The 23425-nt window shown below is 39.6% G+C and overlaps 1 protein-coding gene across 1 annotated transcript in view; it reads left to right on the forward strand.

Moving 5' to 3' along the window:
* The window catches only part of COL21A1 (collagen type XXI alpha 1 chain), a 72855-nt gene extending 67684 nt beyond the window's left edge, over positions 1-5171 (forward strand). Inside the window, exons 28-29 of the mRNA XM_063313480.1 lie at positions 1680-1757; positions 3850-5171. Of these exons, the coding sequence (XP_063169550.1) occupies positions 1680-1757; positions 3850-4037 (266 nt within the window). The 3' untranslated portion in view covers positions 4038-5171. The remainder of the gene's footprint in view (positions 1-1679; positions 1758-3849) is intronic.
* Positions 5172-23425: the final 18254 nt, after the last annotated feature.

Raw genomic sequence — 23425 nt, forward strand, 5'->3', positions numbered from 1 at the left:
TGGGAGCAGGTTGATTCACAAACTCCCCATTTAAAAAGTTGTTATTCTGCCTGCTTAAGAAATGGAGTGGACATTCATGTGCTTTAAGCTGGGAGTCTGGGAAAACTGCCATTTTTCCTTGAGGGTTGTCATGAGCCAAGAAAGGGCAATTATGTGGAAAATGTCTGATGAATAGATGGCTAATGCACCTGAAAAGATACTTATAAACTGTACAAAGCTTCTGAACTGCAGCTGCAATAATTAGCAGCAAAAAACCTGTAGCAACAAACAGCAGTGTTCATAGCAAATCAAAAGGATAACACACAGAGGAGTGCCCATTGTACTGATGCTGTCCTTATGTAACTGCAACATTTGATGCAAGAATGGAAGTTAAAATTTCTTAAAAATTACTCTCAGATCTAAAATTAGCTTAACTGGCTTCTTCAAAGAAAGCCCCATTAAAGTAAAGGGTGGTATTAGATTCTAGAAGATTGTTTTGTTATTAATAATTCTTTAACAGTTGGTATAGAGGTGGTTAGATGAGCCAGCTTATAAGACAGTGGCATGTTGTGTGTGTTGATTTATATCATGCGCTCCCATACAAATACTTCTGGTTGCTAGTTCTGCTATTCTATGTGCATTTTATAATTGATGCTGACATGTTTCCTGCCTAATCTGAATTTAGCTTTATGCATTGGTTTTTATTGGGGAAAAAATACCTCAGCTGTATCAGTTTACTTCGTTGGATATTTATGTGAAACCTCCTATCTACTTAAAACCCTTCTCCAAAAACAAAATACTGAATACCACAATTCTTCCAGAGAAAGCAGTACAACTGGGGATAATTTTATAGTCAGTGTTTGCCATAAAGTAATTTTAGGCCCTATATTTTACACCCATAATGCATTGTTCATGCATCTAGTGGAATACACCATTAAATCCGGGGCTGATTATTACTTAGTAGTTTACTGTGATGAGACAGATACTGGAAGAGTTACTTTCTTTAACTGTATCTGTAAATGGCTCAGTTTTTCAGTCAAGTGGAGATGTCATACAATATGCCAAATGTGTCTTCTGGACTGAGCATCTTAAAGGATTGACACTTAATCTTACTATCCCTTATTTAACCAACAGTACTTAGAGATTAATATAAACTGCTATCCACTGGCAACAGCTAAACCACATCAGCAATTTGTCACTAAAGCTGAGCTATCAGATAGTTGCCATTTTATTTACAACTGTTTATCATTGTAATAATCTATTTTGAAAACTTGATCTCCATCTTTCAATTCCAGCTACACGTACCAAAGACTTGTGTCATAATTCTTCTTGCCTTCCTTCTGTGCATTTCTAGTGCAGGGTTTTCTTTGTGGTGCGTGGATTTTTGTGATATTGTCATGAACTATCAGATTATTTTAAGCAAATCTTTAATTGAGCCATATGGTCAGTTAAACCATGATGCACAGAGTTATTTAGGTCTGTTTCTTCTGAGGCTGCAGATGCATGAATTGCAAGTGATTAAATACTGTAGAAATGAAGAATTATGCTGTGCAACACTCCATCTGCAAACGTCTAGTAGGAGCTGCCTATGCAAGATGCAGCCAGGACATTGTATAGTAATTTAGTGTAGAAATCCTTCTTAATATACACTGTTTGAGACTTACTGACCTCCTATATTTATTATGTTTCTTACCTTGTAGGACCACCAGGAAAAAATGGAGCTAAAGGAAACCAAGGTATTGGAGTCCCTGGGATTCAAGGCCCTCCTGGACCTCCAGGTATTGTTTGGGAAGCTTTCTGTTGGTTTTAATGATAAATACAACCATTAACTGACTTCTGCATACAGGTAGTCGTCAAGTTACGACTATTCGTTCAGTGACCATTTGAAGTTACAGCAGTACTGAGCAAATGGTACTTATGCTGGGTCCTCAAAGTTACAGCCATTGCAGCACCCCCACGGTCACATGATCAGAATTTGGGCACTTGGCAGTCTTCCTGCACTTGCGACCGCGGGGCACTTTAACTCCCCCTGCTTATCTCCCCCCCATCTCTGCCCTTTTGGCTGCCCTGCACAGTGACACTTCTCATCAGTGGCGCTTGGGCTGAGGTAGAGGCCTGGGGCTGATGTAGAGGCTTCAGCAATCTCAGCTGGCCTCCAATGCCCCCAGGCTTCTACTTCAGGCCCAGCACTGCCGCCAAGGATTGCCGCCTCAAGCCTCACACCGTGGCCAGCCAGAGTGCAAAGCCCCAGCTGCCCCCACAACCCTGTGCTCTGCTGGCCATGCTGCACCCAGCTGACCATAGCCATCTTCCTCCAGCTGCTGATGAGCCACGCCGGGCTTTCTTCCTGAGACCATTTGTGCCATTCTCCAAATAGCATATGCCGTTCTTGTGGTGCTTCGGAAGGCCTCAGAAGCTTTCTGAAGCATCGCGAGAACAGGGTGCGCTATTTGGAAGCAGTGTGAGTGGCCTCGGGAAGAAGGCCTGGTGCAGCCAGCAGCTGCCTCGCATAGGTGCTAAAGTTGAGGCCCGGGGATGGTGCCAGCTGGCTGAGACTGCTGAAGGCCCAGGACCTCTAGTTCAGCCCCAGTGCCACCAGCACTGTTGCTGCTGCTGAGGTGTGCTGCTGTGCAGGGTGGCCAAAAGGGCAGAGGTGGGGGGGGGGGGAACCAGAAAGGTGGGGGGAGTTCTAGTGCCCCTGCAATTGGAGGCAAAGGAGATGATCCCTTTCCTTACCGAGTCTTGGGGCTAGGGGAGACCAAGGTGGGAATGGCTTGGATCGGAGCAGATCCTCGCCTAACAACCGGTGGGATTTGGTTAACAGGGGCAATGGGGAGTGCTGGGATTGCCATCATTAAGCAATATGGTCACGTGATGTTTTGCCTAATGACCGCATTGCTTAATGACAGAAATTCCAATCCCAATTACCATAACAGCTTGAGGACTATCTGTAGTTTAATTGGGTTTAATGGAACTTTTCTGCAGCAGTTGCTATTGGGGGCATGGTTTGAAATTGTTATTTTATTCAGGGAAGACAATTTGATTTCTTAGATTGGAAGGCTAAAAAGAATTGAATTAGGACATGATCCCCTGAAAGTCAAAGGCTGAGGACGGGTGTTGTAATGGTATAATTGTAACAATGACTTTCCTTGTAATTTGGCTCTTTTGCTCTGAAGCTGTAAGACATGAGTAGGCAATCTGGTACCCTCTGGACTTTAGATCCCCTCAGCTACATTTAGCATGAGCAATGGCAAAAGTCTGTGTTAATTGCAGTCCAGATTTTCTAGAAGGCACCAGGATGCTCATCACTGCTGTAAGACTTCCTTTTGGTAAGAGCTATTAACAACTGAAGTTGTCAGCTTTCACTTGAAATGTGTTATTTTAAAGATGAATCTTCCAGAATACCAGTATGTGGTGTTAAACTAGCAATCTACTAACAGTGTATTGATAAATAAACTCCAGCGCAATTTAACACCACAACGAGAGGCAGCTTTGCTCCTGTCCTACCACTCAAACCTTCTTCAATCTTTCTACATAGTGGAAATAGGTAACTTGCTAGGGTTGTACCCCAACTGATAGCAACGCTGACTGACAGGCAAGTCAAAGAATTTATTCCAGAACAACCAGGGAATGCCACTTTCAAGGTTGGCTGGCTGAAGCATTTCAGGAGAATCCTGGCAGCTGGTATAAATGCTTGTATTACTGCAAAATTCAAGTCCTGTTCAAGTCCTCAACTTCAGATCTTAACTTTTTAAATGTTTAAAGGTTTGAATTATCTAGTTCGGATAATTCAGGCTACAAACCTTTACCCAGCTATAATATTGTATGGATGCTAAATGTTCTTCATCTATATATTCCACATTTTTTTAGGTCCTGAAGGCCCACCTGGGATAGGTAAAGAAGGACATCCTGGAGGACGTGGGGAGCCTGGGAAAGATGGAGAACGTGGAAGTCCTGGAATTTCAGGACAAACTGGACAGCCTGGAATTTGTGACCCATCTCTATGCTTTAGTGCAATTGTAGGAAGAAATCCATTTAGAAAGGGACCAAACTATTAATCTGAGATGTATAAATGGCAGATTAGCCCTGGTGCTTGCCTTTGATGATCTTTCAAGACTCAGGAAGATAACTGGCAATAATTCACATTCCTAGGAACTAAAGTACCTCTGGTGATGTAAAATAATATGGTAAAAATTCCCATATTCAACATACGGGATTTGGGGCTCCAATCCAGTTGAATTGAGTTATCACTGAAAATAGCAACAGCAGTTTATCCTCATTACCTTAAATCAGCACCATTTTTCAAACATGGCTCACTATCTGTATTCAGGCTGATCTCAGCAAGTTTAGTTTAATTATCATGTTTGCCCAGCAACACTTGCTTCTTTTTGAAGTCCCCTGGCAACTTAATGACTCTGCTGAAATCTGGATTGGGCCCTCTGTACTTGGTAATCAGGTGAAAATCACTGTGAAGGATTTTATATTCAGCTGACGTATACGGCATCTTAATTTTAATAGAACATGGCTAGTTGTTATTTCACGTGTTTGTGAATTCCCCCAATTTTTTTGTCTTTCATATTGAGAAAGACATGAACTATCTGTTTGTAAATGTTTAATTTATCATTGGGCAATTTGATACAATTTATTATTAGCCATGCTGTCCTTAATGAATTTATGCAAAATATTCAATTATACGTTTCTATCCACAAGTAAAAACATTTCTGGAAGCTTCTAAAATAAACTAGAGTGCATTTAAAATTTTGATTTCTAACTATAGTCTGGCAAAGATTTTTTTGTTAAAAAGCAAATCTTCACAGAGTAAAGGATAAATTTATTTAATCTTTTCAGCCTGGTTATAGAACTTTGTGTTTCCATTTTTGCTATAGGATTGCAAATGTCAGACCAAAAGTTTACAAGGGACCCTTGATGCATCCTCATAATTACAGTCTCTGCAATGGTACTTCTTTTCATTGTTCATTTGAATTCAAGAAGCGTACTTGCATTGTAATCAACTCAGTTGTACAATTTCCATCGGCACTTGAATTGATTTTAAATATTAATGTAAAGATTTTCTGTTAACTGCATTTACATAAAATGCTATTAACTAGCTACGGTTGCTGGTTTTTCTGTCATTTGTAATATGCTTGACATTCAAGGTTAAATAAATTTTTGTTGAGTTTCTGGTAATAAAAGTAATTTTATTGGTGCCTTATTTGCATTTCATAGAACTGTGGCATTGGGAGGGCTTTAAAGGTCATGTAGTCCAACCCCCTGCTCATTGTTGGATCTGCTAGATCATGATGACAATCCAGCCATTGTTTGAAGACCTCCAGGGAAGCAGAATGCATCAATTCATGTGGCCGCCTGTTCCACTGACTGACAGTTTGTACTGTCAGCCTGCTCTTTTTGGTTTTAACTCATTGGTTCTGATCTTGCCTTCTGGGGCAATAGAGAATAAGCCCACTGCCTCTTCCATGTAACAACACATCAGTTATTTGAAGCCTGCCATCTTATCTCCCCACAGTAATTTCTTCTGTATGCTAAACATACCAATATCCTTTAATTTTTCTTCATAGGGTTTCCTGAGCCCTCACCATCTTGGCAGCTTGCTTCAATTTGTCACTGTCCTTTTTGAATGGTGCTGTGGAGAACTGGATACAGTATTCCAAATAAGGTCTGACCAGAGCAAAGTAGAGTAGAACAATTATTTCCTGTGTTCTGGACTCTGTGCACCTGTTAATGCATTTGAAGAAAGCTTTTGCCTTTTTAGCAGCTGCATCACACTTCTGGTTTATGTTTAACTTGTAGTCAACAAGAGGACCAAGATCCTTCTCACATATACTAATGCCAGGCCAGATCTGCCCAATACTATATTTGTGCCTTACTTTTTTCTTACCTAGATAACAGAGTATAACATTTCTTCTTGTTAAATTCCATCCTGTTCATTTTAGCATACTGCTCAAGTCTGTCTAGGGCTTTTTGAATCTTTTCTCTTGTTTAAAATATTGGTTACTTCTTCCAGTTTTGTATCATCTACAAACTTGGAAAGTGTTCCCTCAACTCCTTTATCCAAATCACTGATAAAAATGAGGAACAGTACAAGGCCCAGGATGGGGCCCCGTGGCACTCCACTCAATACTTCGCTCCATGTTGGAGTCATTAATGGCATTCTCTGGGTGTGGTCATTCATTCACTTATGCATCCACCTCACAGTAGAATCATGTAGCTCATATTCACCATTTCCTTAAGGAGAACATCATGAGAAACTCCATCAATGTCTTTGTGGGTCCAGGTAAGCTATACTTTGTAGGTAAGCTATACTTGTAGCATTTTCCTCATCTACTGAGCTGCTGTATCTACCACGAAAGAAGGTAAGGTTAGTCTGGCATGATTTTGCTACAGTGTTAATTGTAGCAGGCTATCCAAGTACTCACAAACCTATTGTGTAATATTCTCTTCAAGGTTCTTGCCCTGTATAGACATTTAGATGGTAGGTCTCCCCTTCTTGAAGATGAGGCAATAGGTGTTCTCTTTTAGTCTTCTGGGACCTCAGATATCTTTGAGTTCTGATTCTGATGTACCCAAATAACCCTTTTTTGTTGTTCATGGAATTTTACCTGATTCTGAGCTAGTCTTTCTGTGTCAGCCCTGTAAGTTAGACCAGACTAAGAAAGCTGCTGTGTGGGCCTAAAGTTACTTTTATTAGAACAGCTATAGTAACAGAACCTTGCAAGTTTGGATGTGCTTCCCCTCCTCCCTCTTTTATCCTCATGAGAATTTGGGGGGAGGGGATGCTGTATGAAGCATTTTTGTAAAGCCTGGTTTATCCAATTGTTGCCTCAGTAACCGTTCTTTCTTCAAGGCCATACTCTCTCTACCTCCTGACACAGTTCCTACAGTTTTTGGAGACAACCTCTTATTCTTCTTTGGTTATGTTCCCCTCCTGTTTCCTATATCTTTTTCTCTTCAGTAATTTAGAGAACTTTGAGTATATTTACTCCGGTCTCTTTAGATTTCTCCCATTTTTCTTTCTTGTAGGAATTGCTTGTGAATGTACTTTCAGTATCTCATTTTGTAGGATTTACCATCATTCCTGGACACTTTTCTCCTGCAGGATTAAAGTCATTGGCCCTTCCCCTGGAATTCTTCAAAATCCAGTCTTCTGAAATCTACTGTGCGGGAAGCAACATCTGCAGGATCTTATGCTTTCATTACAACAATGAATGCTGCATTGTAATGGCATGCCCAAAGTTTCACCCCTTTGGAGCATGTATGCAATGTCAACAAGACATGTAGAAAATAGGTGTGTGTGTGCATCATGACACTGCAACACTGCTTTAATCAATATGACCCCACTTTAGCCCCCCCCCCCCATCATGGTATTGTATGCAGGCCGGACTCTTCTCAGTTCCTACTCCTCTACATATCACAAATTCAAGGATAACATAATCACTTTCTCCCAAGGCATCAATCACCTTCATTTTTTCAACAATTACTCTCTGCAAGGATTAGGTCCAGATTAGCAGACCCCTTTGTTCTTTCTTCCATCTTCTGAGAAATGAACTCAACAATAGTTTGATGGACCTCTCACTGCTTGGCAGGGTGAGATTTACAGGAGATGTTAGGATAATTGAAATCTCCAATTAACATTATTTCATGATTCTTTGAAAGATTGATCACTGATCCAGAAAGACCTCATCTGTATCTTTTGCCAGCTCATCTGAAGTCTCACAGTGGTATCATTTTTATTTCTTTTTTTTTATTTCTAGCCAAACATTTTCAGAAGGATTTCTGTGCTCTGATTCCTGATTTTCAGTACAAATACAAATTTTGTTTTCATGCAGTGCAATATTCTCACCTTTTCTATTCAGTCTGTTCCTTTTGAATAAATTGTAGCCTTCCAGGGATATGTGTCAATCAATCGTAAGGATCATGCCACCATTTCAGTGATGCCAATCAAATCGTATTTGCCTTCCTGAGTTAGAACCTCTAGTTCTCCCTGGTAAATTCCCATGTTATAGAAACATCTGGGGCTTTGAATGACATCACCTACAAACCCCTCTTGTTGTAGTTTCCTTTGAAATTCTGAGTTCCCACAGTGGCTTCCTGCTTTCCCCTTTGTGTTCTGTTTTCATGGTCCCAGTTTTTGGCTACATACTTAGATTTTTTTTTTTTAACCATCCTCCCCTTTTCAAACTAGTTTAATTCTCCCCTCATGGGGCTGGTGCACTATCTGCCAAGTACTTCCCAGTCTTCATAAGATATAGGCCATCTCTTCAGTAAAGAAAGCATAACCCATTGTCATAGAATATAAATGCTTCTGAGCAAACCATCTATGTAGCCATGACTTCCAGGGTCTTGTTTTCTTGTGCCATGACTCTCAAGGATTGATGAAAAATTACTCATGTTCCCAGTTTCTTCATCTTCCTGTCCAAGAACTAACAGTTTCTGGAGATTCTTTCAAGGTTTCTTCTAGCCATATCATTTGTCCCCATATAAATCAAGAAAGGGTAGTTGGTGGGTTTGAATAGTGTGCTCCATCACATCCTGGATCTGGGCACCTGGGAAACAAAACACCTCCCATTATGTCATATTGGGCCTGCACACGATCACCTCAGGGAATTGCTCATCACCACAATATGCTTGCTTTTCTCAATCCACGGGAGCCCAAGCATCTCCACAATGTTTTTTGCAAGATTTGCTCTAGAGAATGGCTATGGATCATCCTCTAAGGGAGAGCCTGGTATTGGTTCTGCACTCCACCAGCAGTGACCCTCTTGGTTTTTTTTGGTCAGTTGCTTCCATGTCTTTGCCTCTGCCAAGGGGTTTTTTCCTTCTCTGGTGGTGTTTTCTCTGCCCTTCCTGGAGAACTTCAGCTGTCCTGCCCGGAAAATTCTCACATTCTCTGATAGGTTAGGGTATAAGACTTCCTTACACCTATTCATTTTCTCTTCCATTAAAATTGCATTTGCAGCTGGTGTAGGTGGGAAGACAAACCTTGCACACATCTAGCACATCACAATGATGCTTCCCTCACTGCCCATGTTGCTTGGAATCTCCCCTTCTAACTTCATTAGCCATATTCCCATGTAAAACTTCTCTGGTTGTCAGTTCCCAGAAGATGGAGATTAATCTGGGCTGGAACAAGAAGGAAAAAAGAAGAAAAAGAAAAGTTTCAACCTTGATCTTCTCTGCTGATCTATGGTTGGCTTGTTTAGTGACCTTGCTTTCTAGAAACTGAGATTCTTCTATGTCCCCTAGAGCAAGTATTAGTTACACATGAGAATTAGTTACACATGAGAGAATCTCTGGATATGGTTCAGTAAATATTTAAGGCATATAGGTAGACATTTCATTTGGGTCTGCAAAACATTTCTTATAAAGACCTTCATGCACATATATCTGTTCCGACACCATTAGGCAATTGAAGTGTATATCTCTGGAGAAATACAAGGGAGAGGGAGTGGGAGTAGGAGGCAGAGGCCTTTGAGAAGAAGGGCAAAGAAAGGACATCTTAGGGGAAAACCAGGACATTTTAGAAGAACTGCAAATGGCCCATTCAACCTACTCTCACCTGAATCTTTGCAGATTTACTTTGGAATACAACTCCCATCCCCACCAATCATTGGTCATGATGGCTAGGGCTGATTGGAATTCTAGTCAAAAACATCTGAAGTTCAACAGATTGGGGAAAGCTGGTCTAGAGATTTGAGATAGATAGATGATAGATAGATAGATGATAGATAGATAGATGATAGATATAAATGATATAGATGATATAGATGATATAGATATAGTATAGATGATAAATAGATTGGTTAGTGACCAGAAAAGACCGAAAGGACTCAAATTCATCTGAGAAAAGGGCTGGAATCAGCCCAACTGGAAAATAATGGCATTTAAGTTAGTAATTAAAGATTAATAACCATGCTCTAACCTCAACCCTCATCTGACCAGATTCTAATCTCAAAATTGTGTTAGATATGCATTTTGGGGTTTGGAACATGGTCTAGAGATTTGAGTATGTAAGGCTGAGCAGAGATAAAGGAAGGAGGCTGTGGTAGACCAAGAGCAAAGGAATTGCAAACCCAACTACTGTGTACACCAGCAGGCAGAATCTCTATGGATTCAAGTTGTTTTTTGGTTAGGTTTTTAGTCTGTAATTAGATGTGGACTACAGTAAAAAGATGGTAAAATACAACTTTAGAGCCAATGTGGTTTAGTGGTTAAGGCATTCAATTAAGACTTGAGAAGCAAAGGTTTAAATCTAATAACAGGCATGGTAGTTAGCAGCTTTAATTTGCCTATCTCCAGGATTAGTTTAATAAACTGAAACTTTTATTTTATCATCAGGAAATGACATGTTTTCCTTTAATTTCCCCCCCCCCCACTAATATGGTTGCTTGAAAGGTGTTAGTTGTTCAAAATGTTTAAGTTCTGGGGTTTATTCCCCCTATCTGAAATAAAATACTGTATATACAGTACTAGCTATGAATGCCTTCCTTTCCTTAAAATGTAATAGCCAGCAGATGGCAGCAAAACAAAATGCTTTGGCACTAATTATGATCACTGAATGGAGTGATCCCTATACTTTAAATAATGTACCCTTGGTTGTAATTGAGGAATACGAATTATTTACCCCCAAAGACCTGTCATAGCCTCTGACTGGTTTTCTCTTACGACTTCTCCTATTAAGAGATGATGAAACAAAATGGAAATTTGATTGTTATTATGTCACACTTAACAGACAAGAGCAATCCACTGTAATATTTAGTTCTTGGATAGGTAAATGTAGTACTTAGGATTGATTAAGATATTATTCTCAGTATATGGCCACTCTGTTCTAGTAGTTAAGGCACCAGGCTAGAAACTGGGAGACCATGAGTTCTAGTCCTGCCTGAGGCACAAAGGCAGCTGGGTGACCTTGGGCCAGCCCCTCTCTCTCAGCCCTTGGAGGAAGGCAATGGCAGACCACTTCTGAAACTCTTCCCAAGAAAGCTGCAAGGACTTGGCCAGGCAGTTGCCAGGAGTCAAAAACTGACTCAAAGGCACGCGCACACACACACAAAAGGCCAATTAACTATGTTTATAAATCCTGTTCTTTAGTGGAGCTGTCATTATCTGGATTGTGGGAATCCCACTGGCCCCTAGAAGGCAGCTAAGAAATACTCAAATTCTTAACCCTTTTCTGCCTTCTTGTGGCCATCTGGAATTTTCAGCCCAGACATGGTAATTCTACACCAAAAGACTGTCCAGAGTCAGGAATAACCTTAAAATTCGAAACTTACTGGTTTATCATTTAAAAGGCATACCATAAAAAGGGAAGGTGAAAGATGAAGAAATCAAGCAGATCTATAATGTAATTAGATGCTGTAATTCTTACCTGAGTTGTATTCTGGTGTTTTTATGTTCAGATTGCCTTTATGGACAATTGCAGTGTCTAGGGAACAGTAATAGGCAAGCATGCTTGGAAGGCCCATTAAACCAGCTTGCACCTGAGAAAGTTGGTAATGGTTTGAAGGCTCCAGTTCTGTACAAATTTACTTGGAAATAATTTTCACTGAAATAAAATGCAGTGAACATCCAAATCAATGCATAGGCATCAGCTGCCTAGTCTTCATGTTATTCTGGTCAAGGAAAAGACACTACTGGAGCCAAGGAAACCATTTGAAATCAATGAGGTCTACTCCCAGATCAATCTGCTCAGGCCAGGAATCCTAGCAAGGCCAGCTTCCAGTTTTCTTCTCACTAAATCTAAACTCCACTAGCTAAGAAGTTTTAAAAATACCGTCTTAGAAGTGCAAGTGAGACCGAAAACATTCAACCAAGAAATATTAAGCAAGATAAGCCTCTTTTTAGGTATAATCTTTTATATGCTTTCTTTTACCTTTATCAGAAAGAAAGAAAGAAAGAAAGAAAGAAAGCAGGAAGGGAGGGAGGGAGGGAGGGAGGGAGGGAGGGAGGAAGGATTGACACAGTATAAATTTTGACCTTCTATTGAGTTAAGTGTATAAATTGGCTAACAAAGTTAACGTAAATCTTATATTACAATTAATTAACATAAGTCAAACTAAAGAGAAATTTGTAAAAACTTAATTTGGGGCCATATATTTTAAATGCTGTGCTTTCACTTCAGAAATTTAGAAAACTAAATCCTTTATCATGAATTTACAAATATGTACAACTTGTTCCAATAGATAATCACAATAGCATTTCCTGTTTACCCAAATGTCACCATGAGCTAAATATAGGAATGAACCAAACTAGTAGTCATCCTTGATTTCCTTAAAAACATCAGAAGAAACCCCCCCCCCCCCAGCATGCAACAATTAACTCCTTTAGGCTTAAAGAAAATGAGAATGAAAGGTGTAACAACATCTGCCCAGATATCTGGAACTGGGATTATCCTAGATACTATTGCAGCCACAGCAGTGAAAATTCAGGCAAATTTGACCAAAGCCAAGTCCATTTGAAGTATTCTTGTCAACTGCTGGTGCCTTGGCTCAAAGTCATCCAACAGAGGCTTTTCAGATAATCAAAAACATGACCAGTAAGAGGAAAACAGGAGCTCACTGTGATTAGTCTGCTTGTCAGTCTGCACACAAAATTCTTTTATCCATGCCAACTGGATTGCGGTGGTCAATACAGATTCATTGGCTATAATATTAGTTGCTCTTCTTGGATGTGGTGCATTATATTGTATGCCACAGGATCCCATTCCAGGAAACTCCAGCAAAGAGAAGAAGCTACTGTAGGTGAACCAAACTTCTAAAAGATTTAACTAAGAGATCCCTTGGATCCTCTGCCCTCTTGTACATTGGTAGTAAGGAAGGACAATCCTTGTTCTTCCCCACCAAGCCTGGAAAAATGTTCTTCAGGGTCTTGTTTTGTTTTTAGTCTTGAGAAAATATCTCAGAGAAAAATGTCCTGCTGAAGCAGGCAGTAGAGCAAAATGAACTGTTGAGCTGCCTACACATCCTCAGTTTGGGGGTGATATTTAAACTTCCACAACTCCAGATGGAGTTGATGATTATGATGAAAACTGTGAGGCTTCAGTGATGATGTGCTCAGCGTTGCCTCAGAATTTGGACAAGGTCAGTAGAAAAGGAACAGTATGTTCAGACCAACTTAATGTTCCTCTAATGGGAAGAAAAATTGAAGGAACAACATGTGAAACTATCACATCAAATCCTATCAACTTGTCTTTAGGATTCTAATTATATTTTTCAGATTTTGATTACAGGAAAAGAATTTTCCAGTCATGATAACACATGCAGTCAATAATTTTTTTTTGAGTAGATTAGATAGATACAGAGACAGACAGACAGACAGACAGACAGACAGACATTTTTGTAGTGGTAAAGATGATGGCCCTGATACCAGGAGACTGTGAGTTCCTGGCCTCCCTTAGGCATGAAAGCCACTGGGTGACTTTGGGCCAGTCACTGTCTCTCAGCCCAACCCACCTCACAGGGTTGTTGTTGTGGGGACAATAGGAGGCAGGAGTATTAGGTATGTTTGCTGCCTTGAGTTGACCAAAAATATATAAAAGACAGGATAAAAATATAATAATAATAATAATAATAATAATAATAATAATAATAATAATACTTATGGATATCAAACCAAAACTATGCAGTAATAATACACCTATATCATACGTGAGATCCTCTCATACATTTTATGCTTTCAACATACTGAAACTAATAGTTAGTCTTTTAAAAGAAACCCTGGGGTGTATAATAATGTGAAGGAGAATGTTTTGTTGAATTGGTCTAATTTTAAGTTCATAAGAAACTTGTACGATATTCTTTAAGTCTCATAACCATTGCTTTATTAATATAGGTTATTCTAATTGAGTCTCATGAATAGGCAGGATACAAAATAATATTGCTAAATAAACTCTTATGCCAGAGTGCTTACAAATAATTAATATTAGTAATTTTAGGCAATCGAACTTCCAGAAATATCCAGTATACCATATAGAAGTCCTTTTTCATATTTATTGAAACCACATCTACTGATTTCAATTTTTAAATGTATACCCAGAATATCAATTAATATTCTAACATTATCAGAAGTGTGGTGACTTTTTATAAAACTACACTGTGTGGGATGGATGATTCATGGTAAAATTGTTGCCTGTATGTCAAGATTGCTGTCAATATTTTTTGTATCAAAGCTTAAAAGGAAATTTGAACAATTGGCAGAGTTTTCATCAATCTTCAAAATTACAGTTGTGTAGGCATCATTTATTTATAAACCTCCAGCAGTACAGGAACAAAAAATGAAATATACATTTTTGGATATTGATCCAAATTAGGAGCTTTGCCTGTTTTCACAGATTTAATCAAGATTTTTTTGGGGACACAAAAAAAATCAAGCTAATTAGGCAGCTTAATCATACATAACTTTAGAAAGTCCTATATTATATAAACATTAATTTGTTGTGTATATTGTTGAGAGTAACCATTTAAAAATATTGATTTATTGAGTAAAGATTATTGTATATTTCACTCTGAGTGTCTGCAATTGCTCTACCTTGTTTGTAATTGTTTCAGTGCAGTTGCAAACAAATTGCCAGATCTTTTACCTTGTTTTCAGAACCTTTGCTTTATATACATCATGAATATTCTGTTTCATCTGCATAAAGGAAATTAAATTTCCCTTTAACGCTTATAAAAGCTTTGTATTATTCTGGTGTGACCACCTTGCATATGTACTGAAAAGATACATAATTTTTCCTTCCCAGATTTTCTTCTTTAATTCTTATATTTTTTTCTTTTTCATGAAGCATAAGCAATATTATGAGCATATATGTAAAAGTGTAAAGGAGTCCCAAACAACCAATAAATTTGTGAAATCTTTATTTATACAAAAGAAAAAAATAGTTAATATCTTACTGCATCTGATTTATAAAAATGGATCCTTTAATGAAGATATATTTAAATACCACATCAAACAAAATGAAATGACTTTTCCTTGTAGCAATTGATAATGTTAGGAGCCTGTTCTGATAAGGCTATGGCATCAGTGTTATACAGTATTACACTGTGCCTCCTGTTAAATCAATTCAGCAGACAGTTGTAGGCAGACAATGGCCAGTCATGTCTTGGCAAGCAGCAAACAAGCATATTTCTTCTTACAATTGCAGAATTTAGACCAGCCCTGTTGTGTTAGTGGAATTCTGGCCCAAAATTATGAGAGTTGTAATCCAATGAAGAGTATTGGCCCTGCTTTGGGGAAGGCTGAATTAAATTTTGTCAAGGAATTTTGCATGTTTGGAAAGAACTTTAAATATCTCTTGTATTCCATGTTGGAAAAATGGAAACTTTGTTGCTTTGAAAATAAGCCAAGGAGATAACATCCCTAATAATAGTGGCCAAATAGTTTGTAACAGAGAGCTGCAATCAAAAGTACTTAGATCTAAGTAATCCAAATTCTTTCCTTCAAATATTAACTTTCTTTGGCAAATCAATAACTAATTCTTGCCAAGCTAGTTACTATTATATGGACCTCAGTTATTGATAAAGGAGGAAGTTTTTAAAAAGATAATTCAACTGAACAAGCTACAAGATATGATAATTGTAAGAAGGACACAGAGCAAGAAGGGGCCTACCTGTCAAGGGCTGCCAAGAAAGGAAACCAAGCTGGATCCTTCACAGTTTACATTTGGCTCTGTTTTCAATGGAAGACAACAAGGGAACCAGCAGGGCATGTCTTTGGGCATCAGCAAGACATAAGAAGAGGAAGCAGGTAGAGTAGATATTCTTACTTATCATTCTAGCTCCCATGTCCATAATTACCCTGGTGTCCACTCTGGGAATTGGGAAAGACACTTCTTTCAGGGCAGATTGCCCAAAGATCCTGGAGGGTTGAGGTTTTATTTTGTTTTGTTTGTTTCTGTTAATGCTGTACAAGGATTACTCGAGAAGATCAGTACATTGATAACAATTCTTTAATTTTAAAAATCGTAAGTAATAAGTAATAAACATACATGCCTTGGCAGTGACAAAAAGCTAGTTATGTTGCATTTGGCTTATCTGTTAAGTAGAAAAATATCATCCACTAATTCCTTGACTGCTGCTTCCTGAGATTAGGGATTGATGGATTAGATGTGTTAGAAATCTTGACAGCCTCTGAATCAGCTTGGATTCTTTCTATGCCGCAATAGCTGGCATGCTCACTTGAGAGGATGTGCCACTAGAGAAATGGGATTTCAGGATAAAAACCCAAGATTAAAGAATAAAGGCTGTATAAAGGCAGTGCTATGCACACAGAGAATAATTTTCTAATACTTAACAGGTTGGGAAACCTTTTTAACCTAGATATATAAAGTCAGATATTAGGATAACTTTTTTAAAAGAGTGCTGAAATTGGCTTCTTTTATTAAGAAAGTCAGAAACAGAAACTCATTTCAGGATATGCTTTTGATCTGGATCTGAGTCCAAACAAAACTTAGGCGAGCTCCATTCAGGACCATTTCACTAAGCGGAGATCTCCAGCTGCTTCCTTCCTGCACTAAAAGGGGGCAGCTGAAGCTTGTGTTTAAGTCTGATTGGTGTAATGTGTTATTTGGCCTTCAGCAGCCTTTGTCATTGTCAGTAACAAATGGATAAAGCAGAATAAAGCTTTTCATGATCAGCAAAGTTCAGTTGTCTATCTGAGAAAAGACACATGGAAGCTGGAGGTGGTCATCAAATTCTGAAAGAGCTTTTGGAAAAACAAGAAGTTGATTGTGGCCACTAGAGTGCAGCTTAATTGCAAGAGTCACTCTACAAAAAGCAGAAAGTGGTATGGGGGATAATCCTAGAGAAACACACTCTATTTCCATCACTTCTATTATAATAATCTAAAACAAAGTATATTCAAACCCTTTTTAATAATCTAATTAAATAAAGGCCTACAAAGAAGAGTTCAGTTGCGGAGCTTGCTATCTATAGATATTCCAATTTATGTTTTATTTTTAGGCTCTATAAATTGCAACTAAATATGGATTGCTAAACTGAGTTTTGTGTGATACAGAATAATTAACATACACACAGAGTACACAGAGTACCGAGTACATACTGTAGATCTGTCCTTTCCTTCTTCACATTTAGTTTTTTTTTTTGGCCTGGCAGAGGGCTTTCTGTGTAAGACTATTCTATAGGAGGGTAGATAATGGAAGATTTGGGGGGAATATGAATTGATAGAAGGTATATTTCCACAAAAGAGGCCAGCTTTTCTGTTTCTTTTTTAAAAATGAAGCTACCAATTTGTACCTTTCAAAGTTACTCATATTATTATTGCTGTTGCCATTGGTGTTACTAGATTTCAGTTTGTATAGAATGTTTAATCCTATAAACTCTGTGTGTTCTCTAATGATAAAACCAGGCATCCATTAAATAGATCAGAATAAATGCAAAACAATTAAACATTCTATTTATGTCCATTATTTTTGGACTTTGGGGGGAACATTTAAATGGCATCAACAGCAAATAATCAAATTGTGGGTTTCAAGATATTTTTAATACTAGGTGGTTCAAATACAATTAATGCACAAATATGGCATGTTTAATATTATTCTATAGGTGCTTCAGGGATACATTCCAACCAAAGTTAAATCTATTAATCTCCGTGGCAGATAAGCACATTATTAAAAGTGTAATTCCATGAAAATCTACAAAGAAATAAACTCACTCTCTCTTAATCTATTCTACAAACCAGCATGGCTTAAAATTGCTTTCCTAGTTTGATAATTCAAACCTGTCATCCTTGCTTGGTGAAATATGTAAAATATCTGTTTCTTCATTTGTTTGAATGGCAGAGGTAGGATATTTCAGTCATAAATGATTAACAATATAATGACAAAATCAACAAGTATTGTCAATAAATCAACAATAACAGAACAGTATATTTATTTGCTTGCTTACTTACAGGGCATATAGGCTGCTCCGATTTACTGACTCTGAATGGCATGTGTATCCTCAAATCTACAATTTAGGTTAAAGCAAATATATAACAGTCGAAAATTAAAGCCAAAAACATACAGTATAAACTTTATATACAGTGTATACTGTAATGTGCCCTGGGAATCAGCCTAATGTGCACTGGGAATCAAACATCTCCAAAAACACTATTAAAAAATTGCTCATCCGGGGTAGTCATAACAGCCTTGTCCCAAGATTTGTTGAAACAGGCAAGTCTTCACCAAACAATCTCCTTTCTAGTGGATCACTCTAATGGTCCTTATGCAGAACAAATTCATAATCTTTAAGTAACTTGCAGTCTTGTCTTTCTTACGCAACCATTTAATTGAGACAAACCAGCCCACAAAGCAGGTAGGACAACAAGTAATGACACATCTTCAACCACATGAATTCTAGAAAGAGATGGGCCATGTTTTTAGACTTCATACACTTCCAGAATGGGAGTGAGAGTCCTCATCTTTTTAGAGTTATGTCTTTGATATTTTAGATTGGTGGGTGGGTGTCTCTGATACTAAGCTGAATTTTATAAAAGAAGTAAGCCTTTCCTTATACAAGACTCAAGCCAGTGAAGCTGCAATATAATTTTTCTTCCATGCGCACAGCAAAACATGAGTTCCAGCTGTATTGCCAGTATGTCAGGTAAAGAAATACTGAAATGAGAAGAAGGTTGCCAAAAGAAATATTTGAATCCTTTACAATTTCTGAATGTGTAACAGAATGTACTTCCATAAAAATACTTAAAACAAACATTTGAACAAATTAGAATGGCTTTGGGGCTTTGAGAATGAGGTGTTGACAAATTAAAATGCATTTTACACATTAGTTTCAATATATCTATAAGAGAAAATGATTCCAATTGTGAATTGATTGTGGTGTTGTGAAGCAGATCTACCTAGTCTAAAGTACTAATGTAATTGGCTTTCCCACATTTCCCATTATATTTTCATGAAAAACAGGAAAAATGTTTATGCAATAGTTTGAAATTTGCAACATGCTTTACCACTTGTGACTGTTATGAATTCCAGCAATGCCATAGATGACACTTGCGTTGTGTGGAGGGGGTTTGGCTAAAAAGGGAAAATATGAAGAAAGGAAATTCTGCAGAGAGCAGCAGGAGATTGCTAAGTGAGGTGACCTTGAAGAGACATCCCAGAGTTAACTGCAGCTGAACCTAGAGAGTTGGCATGACCACCATAGTTCAAGCTGATGAAAACCAGTTCTTATCTGCTTTCAAGGTAGAAAGGTTTATGCAGTCAGCAGGTGCAAAGAATCTTCTAGATTTCTAGGGTTTCTCAACCATGGTTCCATGGAACCCTAGGGTTCTGTGAGAGGTCACTAGGGGTTCTCAGTTAGATCACAATTTATTTAAAAAATAATTTCAAATTCAGGCAACTTCACATTAAAGAGGTACGTTTCATTCTTTATTTTTAGTTTAAGAACACTGTTAGTGTATATATACAGGCCTACCCATGAAATGAATATAGTAATTTTGTAACTTCTGGCCTATATTTGAGCCTGAATGTGCAGGGGTTCCCTGAGGCCTGAAAAATATTTCAAGGTTCCTCCAGGGTCAAAGGTTGAGAAAGGCTGGTCTAGATAAACAAATGTGTGCATGACCATGATGCACCTTCCTTAGCAATTCATATACAGGAAAATTAGCTCAATGAATATCTATACAGGAGTCATATATATTCTATCCATGTTTTCTCTCAAATGTCTTTTTCCCTTGTGGAGAAGTATGATCTTTGTCAAAGTAAAATCAGCTTAACCCTTGCTAGAGTGTTTGATTTTTCCTTGGAAGAAACTACTTGTTTCCCCAACAATTGTGATGTCATGACATAAGTTCCCTTCATACCTACATTGTGACATTACATAGAAATATATAACAGAGTTTGTGTTGCAATGTTGCAACATAGGTTATGTCACTTGCTATACCTTTCTGCCCCTGCAGGTGCCTATGAACAAGGCAGATTTAAAGGAAAATGGGGTCAGGAAGCAGCAAGCAAAGAAATGTCTCTTTTGTGTGTCCAGATTTGCAAATCAGGTTTTCTTCCTGGACAGAGTAGAGGTCATGTCTGATTGTAGCTGGAATTCATCACTGGGTGTGCATTTGTTTAGATAACTAAAAACAAAAGAAAAAGAAGGCATATACTAGATGCTATGATGCCCTTTGATGTGCCTAATGCAATTAGACAAGAGTTTGGCTCACTGACCTTTAGACCTAAAATGTGAAGTGGCTTCAGCACCTAGACTGCTTAAGGCTTCGGCTAGAAAGGATTTATGTACTGCAACGATGCAAAAGGGGAAAAACGAATGTATTTCTTAAAGATGTTCTCTTCAACATTTTAAAGTGCAACTTGGAGGATACTGCTGTATTTTATGCTTGATGTGGACCTGTGGAATACAGAAGCTTCCAAGTGTTCTGCGGAGGAAATTTGTTCACTCTTTGGCTAGGAGCAACAATTATTCCAGGAGGAATATTATTCCATGGAATTATTCCATGAACTATCTTTACAGAAGCAAAACAAAAATTGGTTCACCATAAAGATTATTAACTCCATTTCCAATCTCCATGTGGAATAATTTGTTCTCATTGTGCTTACTTTAGGGAGATGAACCTAAGTAGGATAGTGACTTCACTTGAAAATGTTATATTATAATTACACTATTAATTATTTACAGCTGTATTAATAGGACTTGCATAATATTTAAGAATGCAAACAATTTGCAGACAATAATTTAGTGATTGTTACCAAAACCCGCTAATTTTATCACCATTTTAGAGACAGTGGGAAAGGGATTTGTAATTGGGGGAAAGGTAATTACAATTTATTTCTCAGATGCAAGGATCTTCCCTCTGCAATACAAACACTAAGAGCAGATCAGAACAAACACAAAGGTTTTGAACTTACTGAGCCATAAATATGGTGCAGAATAAGGCAGACACTGTTTATAGCACAGTCATATTTGGAAATTAGTTCTATTCTGTTCAATGTGGCCTATTTCCAGTTAACTATCCAATGCTTTGAAAACTAGTATAATAAGCCTTTGCAACTACTGCTTAGAATAGTGGAAGCCAGTAACATATTTATTTTTACTTGGCTGTTCAATAGAATCTTGCCTGCATCTGTTCTCTCAGAAATAAAAATGCTGATAGCCTGGGAAAAAGCTTGAAAATATCCCCCCATACTTTGACTAAATAAATGATCTGTTTCTCGGTATTGATCTAGTAGTAACTCAAGCTTTGAAGGCAATATGGTTTCAATCCACACTGATGACCACGAATTATTTCCTAGGGATTTCCTACCTGATGTCTCCAAGTTTCATTGGGTTGAATTAAAACCATACTTGGTAAGTGTCCATTTAAATCAATAGGTTTTAAGTTGCTCATCTAGATAGCAACATAACTGATCTAACTAAAACTTGACCCAGTTCAGTGTTTGTGGTTAAGGAGGGAACTTTTCACATTGTGCCATCCCTAGAGTTGTTTGGCCAAGGAACTGGGAGAAGGAAGGATCAGTGTGTTTATGTATAGATAGGTTGCCCACTCCCTACTGCCCTGGCTGAGTCTTCTAGGCACTTTAGGTGAGGGTGACCATAGATAAGGGATATTATAAATTAATCAAAATCAGTAGACTCTGAAGTATACAGAACTTTGGCTAACAAAAAAAAATCCAAGATGGCGACCGCGGTGAAGAAGATGCTGACCACAGCTCTCTAGGGGGGTGAATTCAGCCTCTGCGAGCCCCCATAAACCCTGCCTTTGGCTTTTTGGCTCCTAGGCCAGCTGAGGGGACTGAGGGGGGATTGGTAGGACACCCAATTTAAATTGGGTTGGAACTGGAGATGAGCGGAATCCCCCCTTCGAATGAAGTGGCGGGCTGCGGCAGCAGAGGTCTTTGGCAGTAGCGGCATACCTGAGTGAGCTCGGGCAGACCTCCCATGGACCCTGGAGGACCCCAGTAGATCCTGACAACCCCCTGTGATCCCCCGGTGGCCCCTGGATACCCGTGGATGGGCCGGGTGGTGCCTTGTGACGGACTGGGCAGCCCCTGTGATAGACTGGCGGCTGGCGGCTGGCGGCTTCAGTGAGGTGGTGGAGGATGACAGGTTGAAGCTTGTGCCAGTGATGATGAGTGCAACTTTACAGCCATGGAGATTCTGGGCAACTTCAGGGTCACCAAGGAGTCAGCAGAGAGATGGAGTGCGCCAGGTTTGCGGCGACAATGGGCTCCGGGAGGGTCCAGTGGTCCTCAGTGAGGGGCAGCAGCCTTTGAGGCTGTCATGCCTTTTGCTTGAGGCAGAGGGACTGGGAGAAAAGAAGGAAGACCGGCCGGACAGCAAAGTAGATATCATCGCAATGGACTGAGGCCTGGGGTGGTGATGAACTTGGGGGGGAAGTGTGAAGGACTGGGGGGTGAAGTGGCTTTGGGAGAAATCCCCTGGTTTTTAAGATCTTAAGGGATTTGGGGAGGAAAGGGGAGGATTGCCCATTCCCATTGTATTAGGTGGCAGAGGGTTAGGGTCCCTTGGTGTGAGTATGAGTGTGCTACTCCCCCTGTGGGTGAGAGGCAAGGGAGGAGGTTAGGATTGGCTCTTGGTGTGGAAGTCTACCCACCCCTGAGTGAGAGACAGGTGGTGGCTAGGAGTGGCTGGTGTGTCCCACCTCTACAAGTGAGAGAGGTTGAGGTGGGGCACAGTAAGGGTATGGATGGCAGTGGTGACCCAACAGCGCCGAGAGCAGAAGCTGGTGCACTGGGGGGGAATTGCCACTGCCCAAGGTGGATGTTGTGTGAGAAGATGGATGCTTGGGGAAAGGGACCCTTGGTTAAGCCCAGGAGTTCCGGAGGTCCGGGAGTGGAGGCTACTGGACTAGGAAACTCTGGGGGCTGTGGGGCGGGCTATCTGATTGAGGTGGTGATGGGCCAGAGATGTTATGACGGGACCCGGAGGGCAGGCCATCTTCGGGGAATATGCCCCCAGTGTTTATTATCGGTGGCGTGTTCCGGCCCTCCACGGTCATACCCAGGCCCTGGACGGCAGATCCTTGTGAGCCCTGGTCTTCGGCTGCTGCTCCTTAATGCCAGGTCAGTGAACAACAAGGCCCCCCTCATATGTGATTTAATCACAGAGGAGGGGGCAGACCTGGTGTGTATCACCAAGACCTGGCTGGGCTCAGAAGGGGGAGTAGCCCTCTCTGAGATGTGCCTGGCTGGGTTTCATGTGTGGCACCAGCTGAGACATGAGGGCAGGGGAGGAGGGGTGGCAGTTGTTATCAGACAATCTTTAGAGGCCTTCAGGAGCCCTGCTCTGCAAGTGGCTGGTTGTGAGACCTTGTTTTTCAAGCTGGGATCCCGAGAACGGTTGGGGGTGTTGCTACTGTACCAGCCTCCCTGCTGCATAGCAACCTCCCTGCCTGAGCTGCTGGAGGCTGTCTCGGGGTTGGTGGTGGAGCTCCCCAGGCTTATGGTTCT

Source organism: Candoia aspera, chromosome 1 (genome assembly GCF_035149785.1).
Source record: "Candoia aspera isolate rCanAsp1 chromosome 1, rCanAsp1.hap2, whole genome shotgun sequence".
Lineage (NCBI taxonomy): Eukaryota > Metazoa > Chordata > Lepidosauria > Squamata > Boidae > Candoia > Candoia aspera.